A 24247-nucleotide genomic window follows, 5' to 3' on the forward strand; every position below is an offset into this window, starting at 1 on the left:
ATATGCATTTGCTTTTGGATGGATAGATGGGTTCCTAATGCATCCTCTCTCATAACAATGGCTACCAATCAACTTATAGATTCAACTCTTAGGGTGAAGGATATTTTAAGTTTTAACCAATGATGGAAATTGGGATCTTAACTTCCTGAATGACAATCTTCCTCCTAACGTCTTTAACCAATTGGTTGCATTACCGGCACCCAGAGACAACGATGGACCAAATTATGTAGGATGGAGAGGCACGAACACTCGTCAGTTTACTCATAACGCATATGATTTACAACGGGAGAATACACTGAATATATGGGGATTGGACCATGGTGTGGAATTGGAAAGGCCGGCACAAAATTCAAACCTTCATGTGGCCGGCAGCTCATGATCGCCTTCTGACCAATTATCAGAGAAACAAATCGGGTGTAGGGATTTAACCCGTCTGTGTCTGTCACATATTTGGGAATGGGGATGAAACTGTGATCCATAATTTGAGGGATTGCATTTTCATAACTCAAATTAGGATCAGGTTAATAGTCTATAATCATATTACTAATTTCTTTTCATTTACTTGCAAGGATCGGTTCTTCAATAACCTTAGCAACAAGGAGTATGGTGTGCAAAACGATGGGTGGAAATCCACTTTCATGGTAACGTGTTGGTACCTATGGACGTGGTGAAACAAATCTACTTTCGATAAAGATTTTCGAAGACCTTCAGATCCTACTCACGTAATCCTCAAGATGGAAATGGATATTGACAATTGCGAGTACAATTGTCTTCCAAGAGGGCAGCGTAAGATGGACGCTATTTTCATTGGTTGGAAGCGTCCGCCTGAGGGTTGGATCAAGCTTAACTGTGATGGGGCTCATAAAACGTTTGTGGATTTTGATGGGTGCGATGGTTTGTTATGAGACTCAGATGGCTCAAAGATTGATGCTCTTCATGTTGAAATGTGGGGTATATACGCGAGAACGGAGTTGGCTCAAAGACGAGGTGTTACCCACCTCATTGTTGAAAGTGACTCGAAGCTACTGATTGACATGGTTATCGGGAGATGTAATCTTAGTGGGGCCATCCCCATCTTAATCCGTCGTATCGAGGAGCTACTAAACATGAATTGGCAATTCAGTTTGAAGCATATGTGGCGGGAAGACAATAGAAGCATTGATTGGTTAGCTAACCATAGTTTAAATTATAGTTCTTTTGATGTGATAAATCTAGAGGATCATCCTATAGACCTTCAAAGTATCCTCTTTGATGATATTTTTGGGGCTTGCATGCCTACGAATGTGTATCTAGTTTCTTAATTTTTTTTCTCTTGGGTTTTGCCCTCTTCTTGTACCAAAAAATATATATATGCATTTGAAACTTAATTAATAATGTACTCCCTCCGTCTCACAATTATTGTCTTTTTATCATTTTTTTTCTCAAAATAATTGTCACTTTACAATATCAATGCATCATTTATTGTTTTTATTTTTATTATTATACCCTTATTTATTGAATTTCATCCAACTTAACTTCTCCACTAACTACAATTAATAAGGGTGTTTTAGTAAATACTACTAATTTTACCATTAAAATCAACACAATCGTTTCCTTAATAATCGTGGACAAACCTTAAACATATAATATTGTGAGACGGAAGGAGTATTTTATAATAGATAGGTGAATGGTCTTCATTAACATCTTGCAATTTTATGAATCAGTTTAAAATATTGATAACGTGGAAAGGTGGAAGGACTATATAGACCAAATTGAGTGTTTTATAGATGAAAGAAACAACCAAGAAATTGATTATAGATGAAAGAAACAACCAAGAAATTGATGCAGTACACAAAGAAAAGCGTGTGATTATGTTTTCCCCTCCCATTCAACATTTTAAACATTTTACTTAGCAATTACACATGCAGCCACATTTGACTTTAAAGGAGCATCCACACTTTCATAAATCACATATACAAAATGCTAGCAAGGGTCTCTTTTTGAACATTCTTTCTAGCACTCGTTATTTGATTGACATGTAACGTTGCATTTGAAGCAATGCAATTATACATATATAAAGATAAGAGGGATGTTAGTACACTCGCTTTAGCACTCACTATTTTATTAGATCAAATCAAGGCATTTCTCATCATTTTATGTAGGTTCCATTTTAAAAGTTTAGGTTCCACATTGATTTAACTCAATAAAAAATAAAGTTTTAGAGAAAATGTTCAAAAGAAAGTGTTGCTAACCTTTCTCACAGTGGCAATAACCAGTGAAAAGAGTTCTTACCAGCGACAAAAAGGGATTAAGATTTAATTATTATTTTAAGTGACTCAACTAACACTTTTTCTATTAAACAAGTATTTGAACATCTCTTTTGCAACAACTATTTTGACAACCCTATATATGTAGGGGTATTTTTGTAAAAGTAAAAGGAAAAAAAGCTCCAAAACACTATGTCAATGTGTCATAGGGGTATGTATTTCTAGGTTGTTGGAAAGTTGTCCCAAAGTAGATGTCAATATATCATTACTCATTAAACAAATGAGGAAATCTTAAGCGGTTACAACCATTTGAGCACACACAAATATTTTAAAAAATTAAAATAAATAAGAAGAGTTTCTGCAGATGATGCCGCATTTTACAGAGGCAGTTATTGTTAAGAGTCCCACATCGGATAGGTGATGGCCTGACAATGTGTTTATAAGTGGGGGGGAATCCTCACCTCACAAGCCGGTTTTGTGGGGTTGTGTTAGGCCCAAACACGATTTCTAAGATGGTATCATAGTTTCTCCAAGATCCATTGGGCCACCTGCTATCAGGTTTCCGCTATCGGGCCACCCACCATTTATGTCCACGAACCAAGCTCAATGGTGCTGGTCGTGAGGGGGGGTGTTAAGAGTCCCACATCGGATAGGACATGACCTAACAATGTGATTATATATAAGTGGGGCCAATCCTCACCTCACAGGCCAGTTTTGTGAGGTTATGTTAGGCCCAACCTCTAAGAGTTATCAACCTCCTCACCTATATAAGCTGAACCTGCGTCATGCCCAAGTTATGATTGATTTACCATTTTCTGCACAAATCACCTCTTTATGATAGTGATTTGAGCGTTTGAGTGATAACGTGCCTGCAGACACCATTCTCCTATGTTGTTGCAGATGCTCTCCTCCACGTCGGGACACTGCGACGGAAGTCATTCCTATCGGAGAGCCACCACTGCAACGGAAGTCATTCATATCGGAGAACTACCACTAGATTCTTCTGCTCTGTATCGAACAGATCAGCAAGTAACTCACATATGTAGTTGTGTATAAATTGTCACCTCACAATTTTCATTGTTAATGAGAATATATAGTTACAATCACATATAATTGTCTTTCATCCTCTCAGTTCTCCTTAATTCTCTCTAAATATTGATTACTTGCAAAGCAAGCAATCTCTGCTGCGCTAACAGTAATCTCATATTTATTTAACACACCCTTTCCTAATTTACTATTGTTTGGTTTAGACACTCTCTATTCGGAAGTAACAATCCGAGCCGAGCAGGGTGAACTACCCATTGAAGGGGGGTCAAACTCATTGCCAACTAGACCAATGTAATAATGTTATGATGGGTTAACATTTTGTAGGATTATGTGAAAATATATATTGTTATGATTGTATATATAGCAGTTATCTGCAATATGTAGACATCACCAGTGCAACACATTCGCTAAATAACAGTGACAAAATTGAATCTATCTTCCATGCAAATTGAAATATATCCATTACACTATTTGTAGAAAAAATCGACAAACAATCAATAATAAACAACACACAAATGACAAAAACAGAAAAAGAAACCCTAAACAAATTGTCAATTAAAAGATTACAGATTACTTGATTATAGTAGCTAAATTCAGTTCAAGTAAATAGGACACCACGGAAGGAATGTGATAGAAACTGATTCTGAATCGGAGTAATTTTCACAATGCGAACACTTTATTAACGACAATTCTGGCAGGGTTGTTCACAACCAGATTGCATACGCACACGATAGAAAAGGAATGTGATAGATACTGATTCTGAACCGTGGTAATTTGCACAATACGAACACTTTATTGATGACAATTCTGGCAGAATAATTCACAACCAGATTGCATACACAATACAATAATGACAGAAATTTTACAAAGAATTACAAGAACACATACACACCAAGATTCGAGAGCTTCCCAAATGACCGAGAGTTGGATCAAACATAACATCGAGATAACTCTCTATATTTCTGGCCCTTTCTCCTATTTATTCTTAAAACATATAACTGACTCAATTATCAAAACATAACTGACATAACGATGAAAACATAACTGCCCTAAAATAATTGCTTCGCCGAATACAAACTGCCACATTCAGTTTCGGTCTAACATAATGAAGAAAGACAAAGTGCATCTTCATGTGAGCTGCATGATAGACAACCTGAATCTGTACACGTGGACAAATACAGGAAACTGTCAAAATTGAGCACGATACAAATAACATATATAATAACAAGCTAATTGGTCTTGTGATCTTAATTTTCCAATGCTGTATAAATAATCTTGTTACATGATTCATGAAAGAGTTGATTGAAGTTAGCAAGTATCAGACATCAATACATAATATATAGCATAATCAAAAATACAAACATCATATACAATAAAATAGAAATTTTCAGAAATACAAAAATATAGAAATTTTCATTCAACTATTATATGAAGAGGGATGTTACAAATGCACAATCAACATAAACTTTTCATAGGATAGTTGTGCATGCATTAAAAAATGGATTTATTTTTTTTCACTTGAAGTCAATAAAGATGCAAACATTCATGTAAAGGGAAGATTGAGGAATGAAATGAAAAACAAATTGAAAAGAAAAAAATACTTTGGTTAGAGCGGAAATGTAATTTCAAACATTCACAAGAGAAGCATAACATTGTTAGAGGAAAGAGTACCTTGATATTTCAAACATTGATTTGAGTAGGAATACGTCTTGATCCTACATTCTGACGAATTCGTACAAGGGGAATATGATTGATAATCTGATGGTACACTCCACCTTTCTCAGGATCAATGCTATCAACTAGTTCAACTGGCATTTCAGCAAATCCAAGGAATTGAAGGTTTTTCAAGTTTTGGAGGTCTTCTGGTACAACCTTCAACTGAGGATTGTTTTTAAATCTGAAGTGTTCAAGATTAACTAAAGCATCTTCGTCTATAGATATAGAACTTAGTCTATTTAATCTTGTGAGTTCCAACTCCTTCAGCTTCGGAAACCCTCCTCTCTGAAAATGTAATCTTTCACCAGAAAAGGCATCATCCCACAAATTCAGCCTAAATAAACTAGTTAAATTCTTCAAAGAGTCTAGTGGATCATCATTGAAGTTAGATAAACCAAGTCTTAACTTCACAAGATACTGGAGGTTTGGAATCCAATCAGGCAACCTTGTTAATCCGCCTTTCAAGTTGAGAACTCTTAGATTAGGTGGTGGAGTTGATATAAAATCCAAGTCAAGGATTTCATTCTCATCTTTAACAGTAATGTTAAGAGGTTCAAGGTTTTTCATCTCTTGTATTGCATCGCATAGTGCATTTCCATATTGTTGCTGCACGCATCGTATGCCTAACTTCCTTAACTGTGTCAACATTTTGAGCTCTCTGATAAGGCCTAATGCACCATGATCGGCTTCCAAAAAGTAAAGCTTCTGTAATGACTTCAAGCATCCAATGCCCTCTTGCATTTTTACACCAGTTGTAAAGTTAAAAATATTATAATGACCTTCATAATCTCTATAATAAGCTGGAAGAAGCCTTAGCTTTGTGAGCTTGTTTATCTCTATTGGTAATTCATGCACTTTTGTTTGCCTTAGATCCAATGTTTCTAAGTTGACTAGATTACCAATGGATTTCGGAAGTACCGTAACTTTTGTATGACTCAGGTTCAAGTACCTTAGGAGGAAAAGATTTCCCAAGTTATCAGGAATATAATTCAACAAAGAATTCTGAAAATCAAGTACTTTCAAAAGCTTGAACTTGGCAGATAATCCATCTATGAACTGCTTAGGAAATTCATCTCTGTCAAAAACAAAAATAGCACGAATGCCAGAGTTGCTAGTGTTTCGCAAGTCATTGTTGGGGATGGATGCTATAGAAATGCGCCTAGTTATCCCAACCATGTGTTGTTCATCATATTTGTGCATTAAATGGCAAAAGCTTAAATCTTTCATTTTTCTAATGATCACCTGGTGCAACAAATCATTGACTTGACAACTTTTGACTTTCCCATCAAAACCAACTCTGGAAACCTGAACCAAACTTCTCTGTACCAACTCTGTCAGGTACTCTTCAGCAACTTCCTCCAATGATTTAGTCTCCTCATTCATAACAAACCCTTCAGCCATCCATTGCCGAGTAAGTCTCTTCCGATTGATGGTGTAGTCCTCAGGATATATACCAAAATACAGCATGCAAGATTTCAAGTGGTGAGGCAAATCATCATAACTAAGAGATAAAATCTTTGTTAGACTAGTCAAATGCACGTTGTGCTCTAACTCCATCCTTAGATTTTGACTCGCCTTTCTCCACTCAGACATGGTTTTAGCTTTTGTTGACAAAAGACCTCCAATGGCCACAATTGCCAGTGGTAGTCCTCCACATTTTTGAACAATTTCATTGGACATCTCCTCAAGTTCTATTGGACATTGTCCTCTAAATGCCTTGTTGCAAAAAAGTTCCCATGCTTTGTCTGGTGTCAAAGGCTGTAGCTCGTGAACATGTACAGAAACAGATTTCTTAAAATATTCTACTATATTCATTTTTCTAGTGGTCATGATGATTCTACTTCCTTTGTTATTACTAATTAAGGCATGTTTAATTTCATCAGGAAATGCTTCTTTCCAAACATCATCAAACAAAAGCAAGTACCTCTTTGATTGAAGATGTTGCCTTACATGAGTAATCAATGTGTTGTTATCCATCTTCCATAGAGACTTGGGAATAGGCTCATTATTGTCCACGCAAAACTTGTTTACCATATCAATCAACATCTTTCTCAGAGTGTAGGACTGAGAAATTGTGAAGAAATAGTGACAATCAAAGTGCTCTTTCACATACTGGTTATTAAAAACATACTTAGCAAGAGTCGTTTTTCCAAGTCCTCCCATGCCAACAACAGAAATCAACATCAGGTCACTGGTTCCGGACACCAAATAACTAATCAATTCATCTCTTGGAGACTCAATCCCCACAACTTGAGTCTCTTCAATGAATAGGGAAGCCATTCGAGTATTATCAATTCTAGGAGCTTTAGTTCCTCTATAGCTTCCAGATTCACTTTCAGACTGAAACAGAAGTGTTGTCATTCTTTCTTTGATTTTACCAAGTGATTCCTTGATGTCTTTAATCTTTGAAGCAATCTGGTATTCTGTATACTTGGTTTTGATCAAGGCAGGAAGCGGTTGGAGAAAGGCTATAATTCTCGAATGGTCGATCCATTGTGCCACATATTTGCTATACTCATACTCGTCAACTACATCTTCTATGCAAAGAGATACATCTCGTACCTGCTTCACCCATGTTTTGACTACTTCGTTGGCTCGTCCTCCTCCTCCATCGGCAGCGGCCTTTGTGTCAGCATCCTTGAGGAAGGCTTGGATGCTCTCAAGGTCATCTTTGATGTCAATGAAGTCTTTCTTAAACCCTGCCAGTAAAGTTCCATTTTCTACTATGTGTCTGCATCCTTCTTCTACTACAAAGTTACAGAGTTCTTGCAAAGCATATAACGCTGCAGTTTCTGCCATTTCATTTCAATGTTTTTATTTTCTCTTGAAGATTAGCTTTTGCAAGCAATTGTTTGTAATCCAGGCAAGTTGAAATTCATTGTTTTATCTCTTTAGCATTTTTGTACCATGGCTTTGATTTGTGGGGAAACTTTTGACTGATGTTTAGTTTTTTTGATGAAGTGAAGTGACTGATGTTTAGTTTAGTACACAAGAAACTATTTTTCATTGCTTTGTGGGGACAAATATGATTATTTTCAAACTTGTCGGCTCTATTTGAATTAGTTTTGTATATTTTGCAAGCACAAGTGGGTGTGACAGATTATTGTAAAATTCAATACAAACATATTACTTATGATTTCCTTAACAAGGATAATGGTTAGCATACTATTGTTTGTGTAATGAGTTTGTTTAATATGAACCTCATCAACCGTGTATCCTCCTATTCTTTGTTTTTATTCTTTATTTTTTTAAGGTTAATAGGTCTTTATCCCTCGAAAATATAAGTTATTTTCAATTTTTCCTCCTGTAATTTTTTTTTTTATTTACCCCCTGTAAAAAAAATTGTTTTGACTTACTCTCTAATAAGCCAAACAAAAACAAAAATATCTTAAAAAAAAAAAATTTGGTTTTAAATTATTGATGGAAGACTATATTGACCAAATTGAGTTCTTTTACAGATGAAAGAACCAACCAAGAAATTGATGGAGGAAAATAAGGGAAGGGTGCAGTGATGGTGTTGTCGACTCCTAATTCGACATTCATGAAGAAATTTTTAACTTCAATATTGCCAAGAATAGTTATTGTCCTCATCCTTGAAGGACAAAATAGTGTTTATAGTATCATTTTAATTTCAAGTTTTATATTTTTTTAATTTATATTTGTGCCCTTGTTTCTCTCTTTATTCCCAGCTGCAGTGTGAAAAAAATTTAGTCGTATACCTCAAACATTCAAGATTATTGTACTATCTTCCCTCAAAAAAAAAAAAGATTATTGTACTATCTAATTTCACTCATATTTAAATTAACGGTGAATTTAATGAAATTATAAAAATACTGTAAACCCTATATATCATCGTCCCTTTCTCATATTTGAAGAAGCTCTCTTCTCTCATTCTTGAACTCTATGTCGTCACCTCTTTTTTCTTCTTATTTTTGTCAGAAGGGTGATTTAAGGTCAATTTTGACTCAGGAATCACTCATCCATAATAATTGAATAAGTGATTTCACATATTTTAAGTTTTCTTTCGTTTGTTTTTGTTATTTCATCATCTCTGCACGACTCAGTTTCTTTTGATTTCCAGTCTTTGTGTGGTGTTTTTTTTAATTTCTCGTCTTCTTGCGGTGTTTATTTGATTCAGGTTGAAATATTAGCTTTGAGCAAGTGTAGATCCTATTAATGACTTTGCATCGTCAACGTTGTAGATCCAGAGACATAATATTCCGGTGACTTGAATATAGTCATATTTGTAGGCATAGGTATTTTGCCGTTTTATGCTATTAACATGGATGTTGTGACTTTGTTCACAGATTCAACCTTTTTGTTTTTAGAGAATTTGGATATTGTATCGATGTACTCTACCAATTTGAATGAATGAATTTCGTTTATTTTTGTTAAAAAAAAAAAAAAACCGTAATTTTGTTAGATTTACGGTTAATCTAAACATTTACCTGGCAATTACAAATACAACAATGAGCCCATTTGTTTAAAATTGCAAAAAATATATATTTGATGAGTTATTTATGTTTATGTGTAAATTTATTAAAAATTGGTTAAAGAATAATATTTATGCTAAAAATTGGGTTTTACTCTCTTCTTGTACCAAAAAATATATATATGCATTTGAAACTTAATTAATAATATACTCCATCCGTCTCACAATTATTGTCTTTTTAACGTTTTTTTTTTTCAAAATAATTGTCACTTTACAATATAAATGCAGCATTTATTATTATTATTTTCATTATTATAATCTTATTTATTGAATTTCATCCAACTTAAATACTCCATTAACTACAATTAATAAGGGTGTTTTAGTTAATTCTACTAATTTTACCATTGAAATCGACATAATCATTTTCTTAATAATCGTGCACAAACCTTAAACGACTAATATTGTGAGGTGGATGGAGTATTTTATAACAGATAGGTGAACGGTCTTCATTAACATCTTGCAATTTTATGAATCAGTTTAAAATATTGATAACGTGGTCCCGTAAGTGTGGCTCAGTTGGTAGCTACCAAGGACAATATTTGCAGGAGCCGGAGTTCGAATCCTAGATTCCCCACTTCTCCACACTTTAAAAAGTGTGTGATCTAACCCTTAGACTATTGAAAAAAAAAATATTGATAACGTGGAAAGGTGGAAGGACTATATTGACCAAATTGAGTGTTTTATAGATAAAAGAAACAACCAAGAAATTGATTATAGATGAAAGAAACGACCAAGAAATTGATGGAGTACACAAAGAAAAGCGTGTGATGATGTTTTCCCCTCTCATTCAACATTTTAAACATTTACTTAGCAATTACACATGCAGCCACATTTGACTTTAAAGAAGCATCCACACTTTCATATATCACATATACAAAATGCTAGCAAGGGTTTCTTTTTCAACATTCTTTCTAGCACTCGTTTGATTGACATGTAATGTTGCATTTGAAGCAATGCAATTATACATATATAGAGATAAGAGAATTGTTAGTAACACTCTCTTTAGCATTCACTATTTTATTAGATGAAATCAATGCATTTCTCATCATTTTATGTAGGTTCCATTTCAAAAGTGTAGGTTCCACATTCATGTAACTATATATTGAGATTATATAGTTACAATCACATAGACTTGTTTTTCATCTTCTCGGTTCTCCTTAATTCTCTCTAAATATTGATTACTTGCAAAACAAGCAATCTCTTCTGCGCTAACAGTAATCTCATATTTATTTAACACACCCATTTCTAATTTACTAATGTTTGGTATAGACTCACTCTATTCGGAAGTAACAATCCGAGCCGAGCAGGGTCTATTGAAGGGGAGTCAAACTCATTGCCAACTAAACCAATGTAATAATGATATATGATGGGTTAACATTTTGTAGGACTGTGTGAAAATATATATAGTTTTTGTTGTGAAAGTGATTCAAAATTGAAGAAATTGAAGTTTGTTGAAGCTGTCAAAATAGGAGCACGATTTTCTAGAGCAGAATTGACACTTTCATTCGTAAAAAATCGGAGCACGATCTGGCAAAATCGGAGCACGATTTCACGCAGAAGAATAAAAATAAAAGGTATTTTATGGGCCTGATTTGGGTCCAATTTATGAGGGATGCTTTTACTATAAATATAGATATTGTATCAGTGTAAACCTTGAGATAGAGGGGGCTGAAATAAGGGTTTAGAAAGGTAACAACAAAACTAGGGTTTGTATAGAGTTTGTCTCTTTGGAACAAACACTAGGGTTTGAGGGTTGATTCACCTTGGGAAACACTATTAGGATTGAGTCTCTTGGTTACAGGAAGAGATTGGGGCTTTGGGTAAAATTAGGCGGGAGACTTATTCTTGTAACCCATTGATATCTCTTTTGTAAAATTATTCATCATTATAGTGAAACGGAGGGCTGCTCTCTCCCCCAAACTAGGTCAATTTGGACCGAACTGGGTCAACAAATTCTTTTGTGTTCTCTCTTCCTTTCTCTCTCGCTGTTTTCTACGTTTGGCTTGTGTTTATAATTGTTCCATACACTTTGCTTTTGGTTGCTTGATTATCCCTTGCTCCACACATCAAGTTTATTATTGGTGTGTTTTCTCATCGAATTCGCAACAATTGGCGCCCACTGTGGGGCAAGGGTCAAAGGATAATCAAGTACCATGGGTTCAAAGTGGGATATTGAGAATTTTACCGGAGATAACGATTTTGGGTTATGGAAGGTAAACATGGAAGCGGTTTTAATACAGCAGAAGTGTGAGAAAGCTTTGAAGGGTGAAGGTGCGGTACCGGTCACCATGTCACGAGCGGAGAAGACCGAGATGGTGGACAAGGCCAGGAGTGCCATTGTCTTGTGCCTCGGGGATAAAGTTTTGAGAGAAGTAGCAAAGGAACCAACCGCGACATCGATGTGTGCAAAGTTGGAATATTTGTATATGACAAAGTCTTTGGCTCATCGGCAATTCCTAAAGCAACAACTTTATTCATTCAAGATGGTAGAGTCAAAGGCCATCACGGAGCTACTTGTGGAGTTCAACAAAATCATTGGTGATTTAGAGAACATTGAGGTGCATCTTGAGGATGCGGGTGCTCTGATGGTGTGGTGTTGTTTGGAGGATGAAGAAGGTGATGTATCTCACCTTGGGAATGATGCTTAGTGGAGAGGTGGTCGTCTGGAGAGACGTTAAACACTCAACATCAGCCTGGAGAGGCGGTGGTAAGAATACTCATGATCAGTCTGGAGAGGCGGAGGCAAGAATACTCATGATCTTCCTGTTGAGGTGGAGTTTCAAGGTTGAAGACATAGTGGGATGTACGCATTTGCTAGTTGAGGTAGAGTACGCTCAGCTTGAGCTGGAGTTTAAAACACCGGTAATGGTATGACTATGGAGGACCTTGGGTGCTATGCTCTATGGTGAGCAAGGGATTTCTTCATGAAGACGGAAGACATTCCGGAGGTTGAAGAATATATAGCACGACTTGCGGGATTACCCTAAAAAAAGGTCAAGGGTGATTGAATGCAAGAAGACCTTCAAGGAAGTGGGAGATGTCCTATGTTGAAGATGTTATGGTGAATGCTTGTGGAACTACCTAAAATTCTTAGCGTAGTTGGACTGCAAGGACCTTCGAGAAGGCGGAAGACATTCCGAGGGCTGAAGGGTGATGACAGTCGTCATTATGTTATTTTTATGGTCTTTTAATGATATTTTTATGGCACTTAGAGAGTCAATTGCTTGTATACATGGTTAAATCATCTCAAGATTCATAAAAGAGAAGTTTGCACAAATTGAAGAAGAATGCAAGAATTTACTGGAGAAATCGTGCCACGATGGACCTGAATCGTGGCACGTTTGAAGCGTGGAATTTACCTGAAGATACTGAAAAAATCGTGGCACGATGGACGTATAACGTGCCACGATGGTTGAGTAAATTTGCTGCCACGAAGGATTAATGAGCAAATCGTGCCACGATGGTCTCGAAACGTGGCACGATTTTGGGCTTTTCTGAAACCCTAATTCTTTGTCTATAAAAGCAAAAGGCGATCAGAAGGAGACAGGGGGCGATTTTGGAGACAAAAACAGAGCATAGAAGACACCAGGAAGCTAAAGAACACGCATTGGATCTCACCAAGCTCATAGTTGGTTCTGGTTTATGTATGTTCACTATTTTCTATGTATTTGATTGTTTAGTTATGAGTAGCTGAACTCTTAGATTGATTAAGCCATGAGATGAATCTTTGTGATCTGTGAACCATGTAATTTGTTAAGAACTCTCTTTGACATCAATGAAAACCTAGTCTTTATTCAGAATTATTTGTGCTTAATGCTTTTCTTATGATTGTTTGTATGACTACTAACCCTAGCTTCTTTCAATCACATAAATTGATGCTAGGAATTGAATGACTACTAACCCTAGCTTTTAATCCTGAAATAGTAATTCTGTTTAATTCAACATAGGAACCTAGAGATAGGAAATTGAGGATTATGACTTATGAATTAACGTTCTTACCATGCTTCCGCGATTATTCAATCGATTTAAGAGATTAAAAGGTTATAACTCCGGAAAGGGTTTTGTGTCAAGAGATTGATCAAAACCACTTAGTTAATCCGTCGTCAAGCTAGGTTAATTTCCTTGAGAGAGAAGAGAGGCAAATTACTCACAGTGAGCAATAGAGAATTCGAAAGGCTTGATCATCTGTTTAATCCAATTATCAAACCATTTTATTTCCTGTTATTTATTATTTTATGCAAACCAAAACTACTGCCTCAGGCATTAAAATAATTTACACATCCTAGATATTAACTTTATTGCTAGGTTGAGATTAACACAGTCCTCGTGGATACGAACTTAATTTATTACTTCGATAGTTATTGGTACACTTGCCAAATATCTATCAAAGGGGTTAAGGTGTATACTTGTGGATTACTCTAAAAGCCAAGGGTGATTGGGCACAAGTAGATCTTCAAGGAAGCGGGAGATGTCTCGTATTGAAGAGGTTATGGTATAGTCTTGTAGAACTACCTGAAATTCCTTGCGTAGTTGGACTACAAGCATCTTCGAGAAGGCGGAAGACATTCCGATGACTGAAGAGGTTAGGGTGTAAACTTGTGGAGCAACTCGGTGTAGTGGGAAGCAAGGGAAAGAGCAGCAAGGTGGTTGATGGTTTGGCATCATCACTAATTTAGAGTTAAGGTGGAGAATGTTGTGAAAGTGACTCAAAATTGGAGAAATTGAAGTTTGCTAAAGCTGTCAAAATCGGAGCACGATTTTCTGGAGTAGAATTGGCACTTTCATTCGTAAAAAATCGGAGCACGATCTGGCAAAATCGGAGCACGATTTCGCGCAGAAGAATAAAAATAAAACATAGTTTTATGGGCCTGATTTGGTTCCAATTTATGAGAGATGTTTTTACTATAAATATAGACATTGTATCAGTGTAAACCTAGAGATATAGGGGGCTGAAACAAGGGTTTAGAAATACAACAACAAAACTAGGATTTGAATAGAGTTTGTCTCTTTGGAACACTATTAGGATTGAGTCTCTTGGTTACAGAAAGATATTGGAGTTTTGGGTAGAATTAGGCGGGAGAGTTATTCTTGTAACCCATTGATATCTCTTTTGTAAAGTTACTCATCATTATAGTGAAAAGGATGGTTGCTCTCTCCTAGACTAGGTCAATTTGGACCGAACTAGGTTAACAAATTCTTTTGTGTTCTCTCTTCCTTTCTCTTTCGCTGTTTTCTACTTTTGGCTTGTGTTTATAATTGTTTCATACACTTTGTTTTTGATTGTTTGATTATCCCTTGCTTCATACATCAAGTTTTGTTATTGGTGTGTTTTCTCATCGAATTCACAACAGTGTTAATTTTTTCTAATAAATAATTGTCTATATAGCAGTTATCTGCAATATTTCGATTTCATCAGTGCAAATTGAAATATATCCATTATACTGTTTTTAGAAAAACATCGACAAACAATCAATAATAAACGACACACAAATGACAAAAACAGAAAAAGAGATCCTAAACAAATTGTCAATTAAAAGAGTGCAGATTCCTTGATTATAGTAGATGAGTTCAGTTCAAGGAAATAGGACACCACAAAAGGAATGTGATAGAAACTGATTCTGAATCGGAGTAATTTTCACAATGCGAACACTTTATTAACGACAATTCTGGTAGGGTTGTTCACAACAAGATTGCATACACACACAATACAAAAGGAATGCGATAGAAACTGATTCTGAACCGTGGTAATTTGCACAATACGAACACTTTATTAATGACAATTCTGGCAGAATAATTCAAAACCAGGTTGCATACACAATACAATAATGACATAACGTTTACAAATAATTACAAGAACACATACACACCAAGATTCGAGAGCTTCCCAAATGTTCGAGAGTTGGATCTCTCCCACTGACCACTCAATAACTTCGAGATAACCCTCTATGTTTCCGGCTCTTCTCCTATTTATTCTTAAAACATATAACTGACTCAATTATTAAAACATAACTGACATAACGATGAAAACATACAAACTGCCACATTCAGTTTCGGTCTAACATAATGAAGAAAGACAAAGTGCATCTTCATGTGAGCTGCATGATAGACAACCTGAATCTGTACACGTGGACAAATACAGGAAACTGTCAAAATTGAGCACGATACAAATAACATATATAATAACAAGCTAATTGGTCTTGTGATCTTAATTTTCCAATGCTGTATAAATAATCTTGTTACATGATTCATGAAAGAGTTGATTGAAGTTAGCAAGTATCAGACATCAATACATAATATATAGCATAATCAAAAATATAAACATCATATACAATAAAATAGAAATTTTCAGAAATACAAAAATATAGAAATTTTCATTCAACTATTATATGAAGAGGGATGTTACAAATGCACAATCAACATAAACTTTTTCTTAGGATAGTTATGCATGCATTAAAGCATAAATTTACTCTTTTTTACTTGTAATCAATAAAGATGCAAACATTCATGTAAAGGGAAGAATGAAGAATGAAATGAAAAAAAAGAAATTGAAAAGAAAAAATACTTTGGTTATAGCAGCAATGTAATTTCAAGCATTCACAAGAGAAGCATAACATTGTTAGAGGAAAGAGTACCTTGATATTTCAAACATTGATTTGAGTAGGAATGCGGTACAACATATAGTCGTGAAATTTTGATCCCACATTCTGACGAATTTGTACGAGGGGAATATGATTGATAATCCAATGGTGCGTTCCACCTTTTTCAGGATCAATGCTATCAACTAGTTCAACTGGCATCTCAGCAAATCCAAGGAATTGAAGGTTTATCAAGTTTTGGAGGTCTTCTGGTACAACCTTCAATTGAGGGTTGTTTTTAAATCTGAAGTGTTCAAGATTAACTAAAGCATCTTTGTCTATAGATATAGAACTTAGTTTATTTAATCTTGTGAGATCCAACTCCTTCAGCTTTGGAAACCCTCCTTTCTTAAAATGCAGTATTTCACCAGAAAAGGCATCATCCCACAAATTCAGCCTAAACAAATTAGGTAAATTCTTCAAAGAGTCTAGTGGATCATCTTCGAAGTTAGATAAACCAAGCCTTAACTTCACAAGATATTGGAGTTTTGGAATCCAATTAGGAAACTTTGTTAATCTACCTTTCAAGTTGAGAACTCTAAGATTAGGTGGTGGATCAGTTGATACAAAATCCAAGTCAAGGATATCATTCTCATTTTTAACAGTAATGTTGAGAGATTCAAGATGTTTCATCTCTTGTACTGCATCGCATAATTCGTTTCCATGTTGTTGCTGTACGCATCTTATGCCTAACTTCCTTAACTGTGTCAACCTTTTGAGCTCTCGGATAAGGTCTATTCCATCATGATCTGCTTCCAAAAAGTAAAGCTTTTGTAAAGATATCAAACATCCAATACCCTCTTGCATTTTCACACCATCTGTAAAGTTCAAAATAGAATAATGACCTTCATATTTTCTATAATAAACAGGAAGAAGCCTTAGCTTTGTGAGCATGTTTATCTCTTTTGGTAATTCATGCACTTTTGTTTGCCTTAGATCCAAGGTTTCTAAGTTGACTAGATTACCAATGGATCTCGGAAGTACCGTAACTTTTGTATGACTCAGGTTCAAGTACCTTAGGAGGTAAAGATTTCCCAAGTTATCAGGAATACAATTCAACAAAGAATTCTCAAAATCAAGTACTTTCAAAAGCTTGAACTTAGCAGATAATCCATCAATGAACTGTTTAGGAAATTCACCTTTGTCGAAGACAAATATAGCACGAATTCCTGAGTTGCTATTGTTTCTCAAGTCATTGTTGGAGATAGCTGCTATAGAAAAGCGTCTAGTTATTCCAACAGCAACCTGTTCATCTTTATGCATTAGATAACAGAAACTTAAATCTTTCATTTTTCTAAGGATCACTTCACGCAACAAATCATGAACTTGAAATTTTTTGATCTTCCCATCAAAGCCGACTCTGGAAACATTAACCAAACTTCTTTGTATCAACTCTGTCAGGTACTCTTCTGCAACTTCCTCCAATGGTCTTATCTCCTCATTCTTAACAAACCCTTCTGCCATCCATTGCCGAGTAAGTCTCTTCCGATTGATGGAGTAGTCCTCAGGATATATACCAAAATATAGCATGCATGATTTCAAATGGTAAGGCAAATCATCATAACTAAGAGATAAAATCTTTGTTAGACTATTCAAGTGCACATTGTGCTCTAACTCCATCCTTAGATTTTGACTCACCTTTCTCCACTCAAACATGGTTTTATCTTTTGTTGACAAAAGACCTCCAATGGCCACAATTGCCAGTGGTAGTTCTCCACATTTTTTAACAATTTCATTGGACATCTCCTCAAGTTCTATTGGACATTGTCCTCTAAACGCCTTGTTGCAAAAAAGTTCCCATGCTTTGTCTGGTTTCAAAAGCTGTAGCTCGAGAATATGAACAGAAAAATATTTCTTAAAACTTTTTGCTACTTGCATGTTTCTTGTGGTCACGATGATTCTACTTCCTGTGTTATTGCTAATTAAGGCATGCGCAATCTCATCAGAAAATTTTTCTTCCCAAACATCATCAAAAAACACCAAGTACCTCCTTGATTCAAGGTATCGTCTCACTTGATTAATGAATGCTTCGTCATCCATCTTGAGCAAACCCTTTGGAATACGTTCATCGTTGTCCTTGCAAAACTTCTTTATCATTTCTGTCAACAATTCCCTTATAGTGTATGATTGAGAAACTGTTATGAAAGAGCGATAATTAAATTGGTCTTTCACCAACTGGTTATTAAAAACATGCTTAGCAAGAGTTGTTTTTCCGAGTCCTCCCATGCCTACCACAGTAATCAACATCCGCTCATTGGTTCCCCCAACCAAACCACTTACCAATTCATCTGTTGGATCCTCAAACCCCACAACTTGAGTCTCTTCAGGGAAATAAAGAGCCATTCGAGGGTCACCAATTCTAGGAGTTGTAGTCCCTCGGTAGCTTTCTGATCCACTTTCAGAATGAAACTTAAACATGTCACTTTTTTCTTTGATTTTACCAAGTGATTCCTTGATGTCTTTAATCTTTGAAGCAATCTGGTATTCTGCATAGTTGGTTTTGATCAAGGCAGGAATCGTTTGGAGAAACTCTATGATTCCCGAATCGTCGGCCCATTGTGGCGCATACTTGCTATACTCATACTCGTCAACTACATCTTCTATGCGAAAAGATACTTCTCTTACCTGCTTCACCCATGCTCGGACTCCTTCGTTGGCTCCTCCTCCTCCTCCATCGGCAGCGGCCTTTGTGTCAGCATCCTTGAGGAAGGCTTGGATGCTCTCAAGGTCATCTTTGATGTCAATGAAGTCTTTCTTAAACCCTGTCAGTAAAGTTCCATTTTCTACTATGTGTCTGCATCCTTCTTCTACTACAAAGTTACAGAGTGCTTGGAAAGCAGATAACGCTGCAGTTTCTGCCATTTCATTTCAATGTTTTTATTTTCTCTTGAAGATTAGCTTTTGCAAGCAATTGTTTGTAATCCAGGCAAGTTGAAATTCATTGTTTTATCTCTTTAGCATTTTTGTACCATGGCTTTGATTTGTGGGGAAACTTTTGACTGATGTTTAGTTTTTTTGATGAAGTGACTGATGTTTAGTTTAGTACACAAGAAACTATTTTTCTATTGCTTTGTGGGGACCGATGCAATACAATTATTTTCAAAGTTGTCAGCAAGAAAAGTGGGCATGATGGTTACCGTTGAAATTGACTTCAAATTTCTGATTCTGCAAAGGCCAAAATCATGACGCGATTTTGGGATCCGTGACGCGATTTCTCTTGGCAGAATGGATGTTTTTGCTGAAGGCAAATTGCGGCGCGATTTAGTACTGGCGTGGCGCGATTTGTGGATAAGGACGTTGTACCTTGGGTCGTACGTTTAAAATCATGGCACGATTCTGACAGGCGCGGCGCGATTTGTCTGTCACTGTGTACTATTTAAGTGTTTCTTTGCAGATTTTTGAGAGAGAGATTTTAGAGAGACAAACTTCGATTACAAAGGAGGTAACTTTAGGGTTGAGTGTCTTTATAGTGAGGTTCTCTTGGGTTGGGAAACATTGTAAACACCTTGGGTAGTGAGATTTCACCATTGGAATGATCAAAAAGCTTCCTTTTGTGTTTTCTCTTAGAATTCATTGAGAGTGTGGGTGATATGAACAATGGGTAGAAATTATGACTTGTTCTTTTGTAAGCTTATAAGCTAATTTCTTGTAACTCATTGTAACACTTTCATCTTAGTGGATTGGAGGGCTGTTCTCTCTCCCAGATTAGGTCATATTGGAGACACTTTATGCATTGATTACCACTTCCTTTGCTCCACACATCTTTGTTATTCATTGGTGTGATTTTGTACGAATTCACAACAATTGGCGCCCACCGTGGGGTAAAGGTGTTATTGGTATAGTTGGTATCATGGGTTCAAAGTGGGACATCGAGAAGTTCACTAGAAGTAATGATTTCGGGTTGTGGAAGGTTAAGATGCAAGCGGTTTTGACACAACAAAAGTTTGTAGAAGCATTGAAGGGTGAAGCGGCAATGCCGGAAAATTTGACACAAGCGGAGAAGCGTGAGATGATAGACAAGGCTAAGAGTGTCATTGTTTTATGTCTCGGAAATAAGTTCTTAAGGGATGTCGCGAGGGAAGCTACCGCGGCGTCGATGTGGGCTAAGTTGGAGTCATTGTACAAGACGAAAATCGTTGGCTCATAGGCAACTCTTGAAACAACAACTCTATTCATTCAAGATGGTGGAGTCTAAATCAATCTCGGAGCAATTGGCGGAATTTAACAAAATTCTTGATAATTTGGCCAAAATTGAAGTTAATATGGAAGATGAGGATAAGGCTTTGTTGTTACTTTGTTCATTACCAAAGTATTTTGAGCATTTCAAGGATACCATCCTTTATGGTAAGGAAGGCACCACTACTTTGGAGGAGGTCCAAGAGGCGTTGAGAACCAAGGAATTGACCAAGTTCAAGGACTTGAAGGTTGATGAAGGTGGTGAAGGCTTGAATGTTGCAAGAGGGAGGAGTGAGCATAGAGGAAAAGGCAAGGGGAAGTCGAGGTCCAAGGGCTTTGACAAATCAAAGTATAAATGCTTTCTTTGTCATAAGCAAGGTCACTTCAAGAAGGATTGCCCGAATAAAGGGGGCAATGGTAATCCTTCCGTGCAAGTTGCGAAGGCGTCCAATGAAGATGGTTATGAGAGGGCGGGTGCACTAGTGGTCACAAGTTGGGAACCGGAGAAGAGTTGGGTGTTGGACTCGGGATGCTCTTATTACATGTGTCCTAGGAAGGAATATTTTGATACTTTGGCTCTAAAAGAAGGAGGAGTTGTTTGACTCGGAAATAAAAAAGCATGCAAAGCCCAAGGCATGGGCACCGTTCGTCTAAAGATGTTTGATGGCCGTGAATTCCTTTTAAAGGATGTGAGGTTTGTTCCCGAACTTAAGCGAAATTTAATTTCCCTAAGCATGTTTGATAGTATAGGTTATTGTACTAGAATTGAGCATGGGGTTTGTAAAATCTCACATGGTGCATTGATTACGGTTAAAGGGTCTAAAATGAATGGTTTATACATTTTAGATGGTTCTATAGTAATTGGTAATGCATCGGTAGCTAGTGTTGTACCTCATAATAATTCTAAATTGTGGCATTTGAGATTGGGGCATGTTAGTGAAAGAGGTTTATAGTTGAACTAGCTAAACAAGATTTGTTAGGAAAAGATAAATTGGACAAGCTAGAATTTTGTGAGCATTGCATACTAGGCAAGCAACATAGAGTAAAGTTTGGTAGTGGTATGCATCATTCTAGTAGACCTTTTGAGTATGTACATTCGGACCTTTGGGGTCCTTCCAAGACACTAACTCATGGAGGGGGTTCCTATTTTCTTTCCATCATTGATGATTATTCTATGAGAGTGTGGGTCTTTGTTTTGAAAAACAAAAGTGACACCTTTGAGAAGTTTAAGGAATGGCACACTCTCATAGAAAATCAAATGGGAACTAAACTAAAAGGGTTAAGAACTGACAATGGCCCGAAGTTTGTTTCAGATCAATTTAATGAGTTTTGCAGGTTGAAAGGAATCAAGAGGCATATGACCGTACCGAGAACACCGCAACAAAATGGTTTTGCTGAACGCATGAATATGACCCTTTTGGAGTGTGTGAGGTGTATGCTTCTAGGAGCTGGGTTACCTAAGAGTTTTTAGGGTGAAGTAGTGACAACTGCTGCTTATTTGATCAATAGATGTCCATCAACGGGAATAGACTTCAAGACACCTATGGAAGTATGGAGTGGGAAACTAGAAGATTACTCATCTTTGAAGGTTTTCGGAGCTTTGGCATATGCGCATATCAAGCAAGACATGCTTGAGCCTAGAGCATTGAAAGGTGTCTTCATTGGTTATCCGGAAGGTGTGAAGGGTTACAAGTTGTGTAAATTGGAATCTAGTGGAGGATCAAAAGTCTTGATTAGTAGGGATGTTACCTTTGATGAGACCCGTATGGGGATGAAGTGTAAAGACCTAGAGACTTTAGTACCGGAAACAATGGTGGAGGAAACTCAATTTGAGGTGGAGCTTCCAAATGAAGAGAAAGATGAAGCTTCAACATCAGATACAAGTGGAACTCAACCGGTAGTGGATCCTGACTATCTTTTAGCTAGAGATAAAGAAAGGAGGACCATTACGGCTCCTAGTAGATATGGTTATGCATACTTGATGTGTTTTGCTTTAAATGCGGCTGAAGATGTGCAAGACTCGGAGCCTAGAAACTTCAAAGAGGCATTTGAGAGCAAAGAAAACAAGTATTGGTTAAAGGCGGTGAATGAAGAGATGGATTCATTGGAAAAGAACCAAACTTCTAAACTTGTGAAGCTACCTAAACACCAAAGGGTAGTTGGATGCAAGTGGATCTTCAAGAAAAAAGAAGGTATTCTGGGTGTTGAAGGTCCAAGGTACAAAGCAAGACTTGTGGCCAAGGGTTTCACTCAAATGGAGGGGATCGACTACAATGAGATCTTCTTACCGGTGGTGAAACATTGTTCCATAAGGATACATATCGCTATTGTGAATCAATTCAATCTTGAGTTGGAACAAATGGATGTGAAGACCGCTTTCTTACATGGTGACCTTGAAGAGACAATCTACATGGAGCAACCAGAAGGTTTTGTGGAGGACAAGTCTAAGGCATGTCTTTTGAAGAAATCTTTGTATGGGTTGAAGCAAAGCCCTAGGCAATGGTATCGTCGGTTTGATGAATTTCTTGTGTGTACATGTTGAAGATGGGTGAGAAAGTCATTCTCTACCTTCTTCTATATGTGGATGATATCTTGATGGCAAGCTCTAGCAAGGATGAGATTGTGAAGCTCAAAGAAAAGTTAAATGGTGAATTTGAGATGAAAGATCTTGGTCCAGCAAAGAGAGTTCTTGGAATTGATATCTTGAGGAATCGTGACAAAGGCGAACTGTTCTTATCTCAACTTTGTTATTTGAAGAAGGTGGTGGAGCGTTTTAGAATGTCAAACTCTAAAACCGTGAGCACTCTCTTGGGGCACCACACAAAGTTGTCCATAAAACAATGTCCTCAATCCGAGGATGAGAAGCAATTAATGGAAGGTACTCCCTATGCAAGTTGGGTTGGAAGCATCATGTATGGAATGATTTGTAGTAGACCGGACTTAGCTTATGCGGTTAGCATTGTGAGTCGGTTTACGGCAAATCCGGGTATTGTGCATTGGCAAGCTTTGAAGTGGGTGTTGAGGTACTTGAATGCGTCTTTGAGAGCGGTTTGAAGTACACAAGAGCAGCTCAAGAGGAAGATGCTTTGGAGGGGTATGTAGATGCAGACTATGCGGGCAATGTGGACATGAGAAAATCCTTATCGGGTTTTGTGTTTACTCTTTATGGCACGGCTATTAGTTGGAAGGCAAATAAAAAATCTGTGGTGGTATTATCTACCACTCAAGCGGAGTACATTGCTCTTGTTGAAGGAATGAAAGAGGCCATATGGTTGAAAGGAATGATTGGTGAGTTAGGAATTACTCAAGAATGTGTGAAGATACATTGTGATAGTCAAAGTGCCATTCACTTGGCAAATCATCAAGTGTATCATGAGAGGACTAAGCACATTCACATTTTCTTGCACTTTGTTAGAGACATGATTGAATCAAAAGAGATTGTGGTGGATAAAGTGGCATCGGAAGAGAATCCGGCGGATGTGTTTACCAAGTTATTGCCTAGATCAAGGTTCAAGCATTGCTTGGACTTGATCAAGTTTGTTGAAGAGTAATTCCCTTTTGCAGAGAGCAGCATGGTGGTTGATGGTTAAACTGACATCATCACCAATTAGAAGTCAAGGTGGAGAAATGTTGAAATTGACTTCAAATTTCTGATTCTGCAAAGGCCAAAATCGTGGCGCGATTTTGAGAGCCGTGACGCGATTTCTCTTGGCAGAATGGATGTTTTTACTGAAGGCAAATCACGCGCGATTTAGTATTGGCGTGGCGCGATTTGTGGATAAGGACGTTGTACCTTGGGTCATACGTTTAAAATCGTGGCACGATTCTGACAGGCGCGGCGCGATTTGTCTGTCACTGGTACTATTTAAGTGTTTCTTTGTAGATTTTTTAGAGAGAGCTTTTAGAGAGAGAAACTTGGATTAGAAAGGAGATAA

General features: G+C 36.8%; 2 protein-coding genes across 2 annotated transcripts; both read right to left on the reverse strand.

Annotated features, from left to right (window-relative positions):
• Positions 1-4066: 4066 nt before the first annotated feature.
• On the reverse strand, positions 4067-7965 carry LOC120579357 (disease resistance protein RPM1). Its single transcript, XM_039831355.1, has 2 exons — positions 4965-7965; positions 4067-4452 (listed from the first exon to the last, which is right to left on the reverse strand). The coding sequence occupies exon 1, from the start codon at positions 7806-7808 to the stop codon at positions 4974-4976; it is 2835 nt and encodes a 944-aa protein (XP_039687289.1). The 5' UTR covers positions 7809-7965; the 3' UTR covers positions 4067-4452; positions 4965-4973.
• Positions 7966-15249: 7284 nt separating this feature from the next.
• LOC25488589 (disease resistance protein RPM1) lies at positions 15250-19206 on the reverse strand. Its single transcript, XM_039831354.1, has 2 exons — positions 16134-19206; positions 15250-15618 (listed from the first exon to the last, which is right to left on the reverse strand). Exon 1 carries the CDS (start codon positions 18996-18998, stop codon positions 16143-16145), a length of 2856 nt encoding a protein of 951 aa, XP_039687288.1. The 5' UTR covers positions 18999-19206; the 3' UTR covers positions 15250-15618; positions 16134-16142.
• Between the last annotated feature and the right edge of the window lie 5041 nt (positions 19207-24247).

This window comes from Medicago truncatula, chromosome 3, assembly GCF_003473485.1.
Source record: "Medicago truncatula cultivar Jemalong A17 chromosome 3, MtrunA17r5.0-ANR, whole genome shotgun sequence".
NCBI lineage: Eukaryota > Viridiplantae > Streptophyta > Magnoliopsida > Fabales > Fabaceae > Medicago > Medicago truncatula.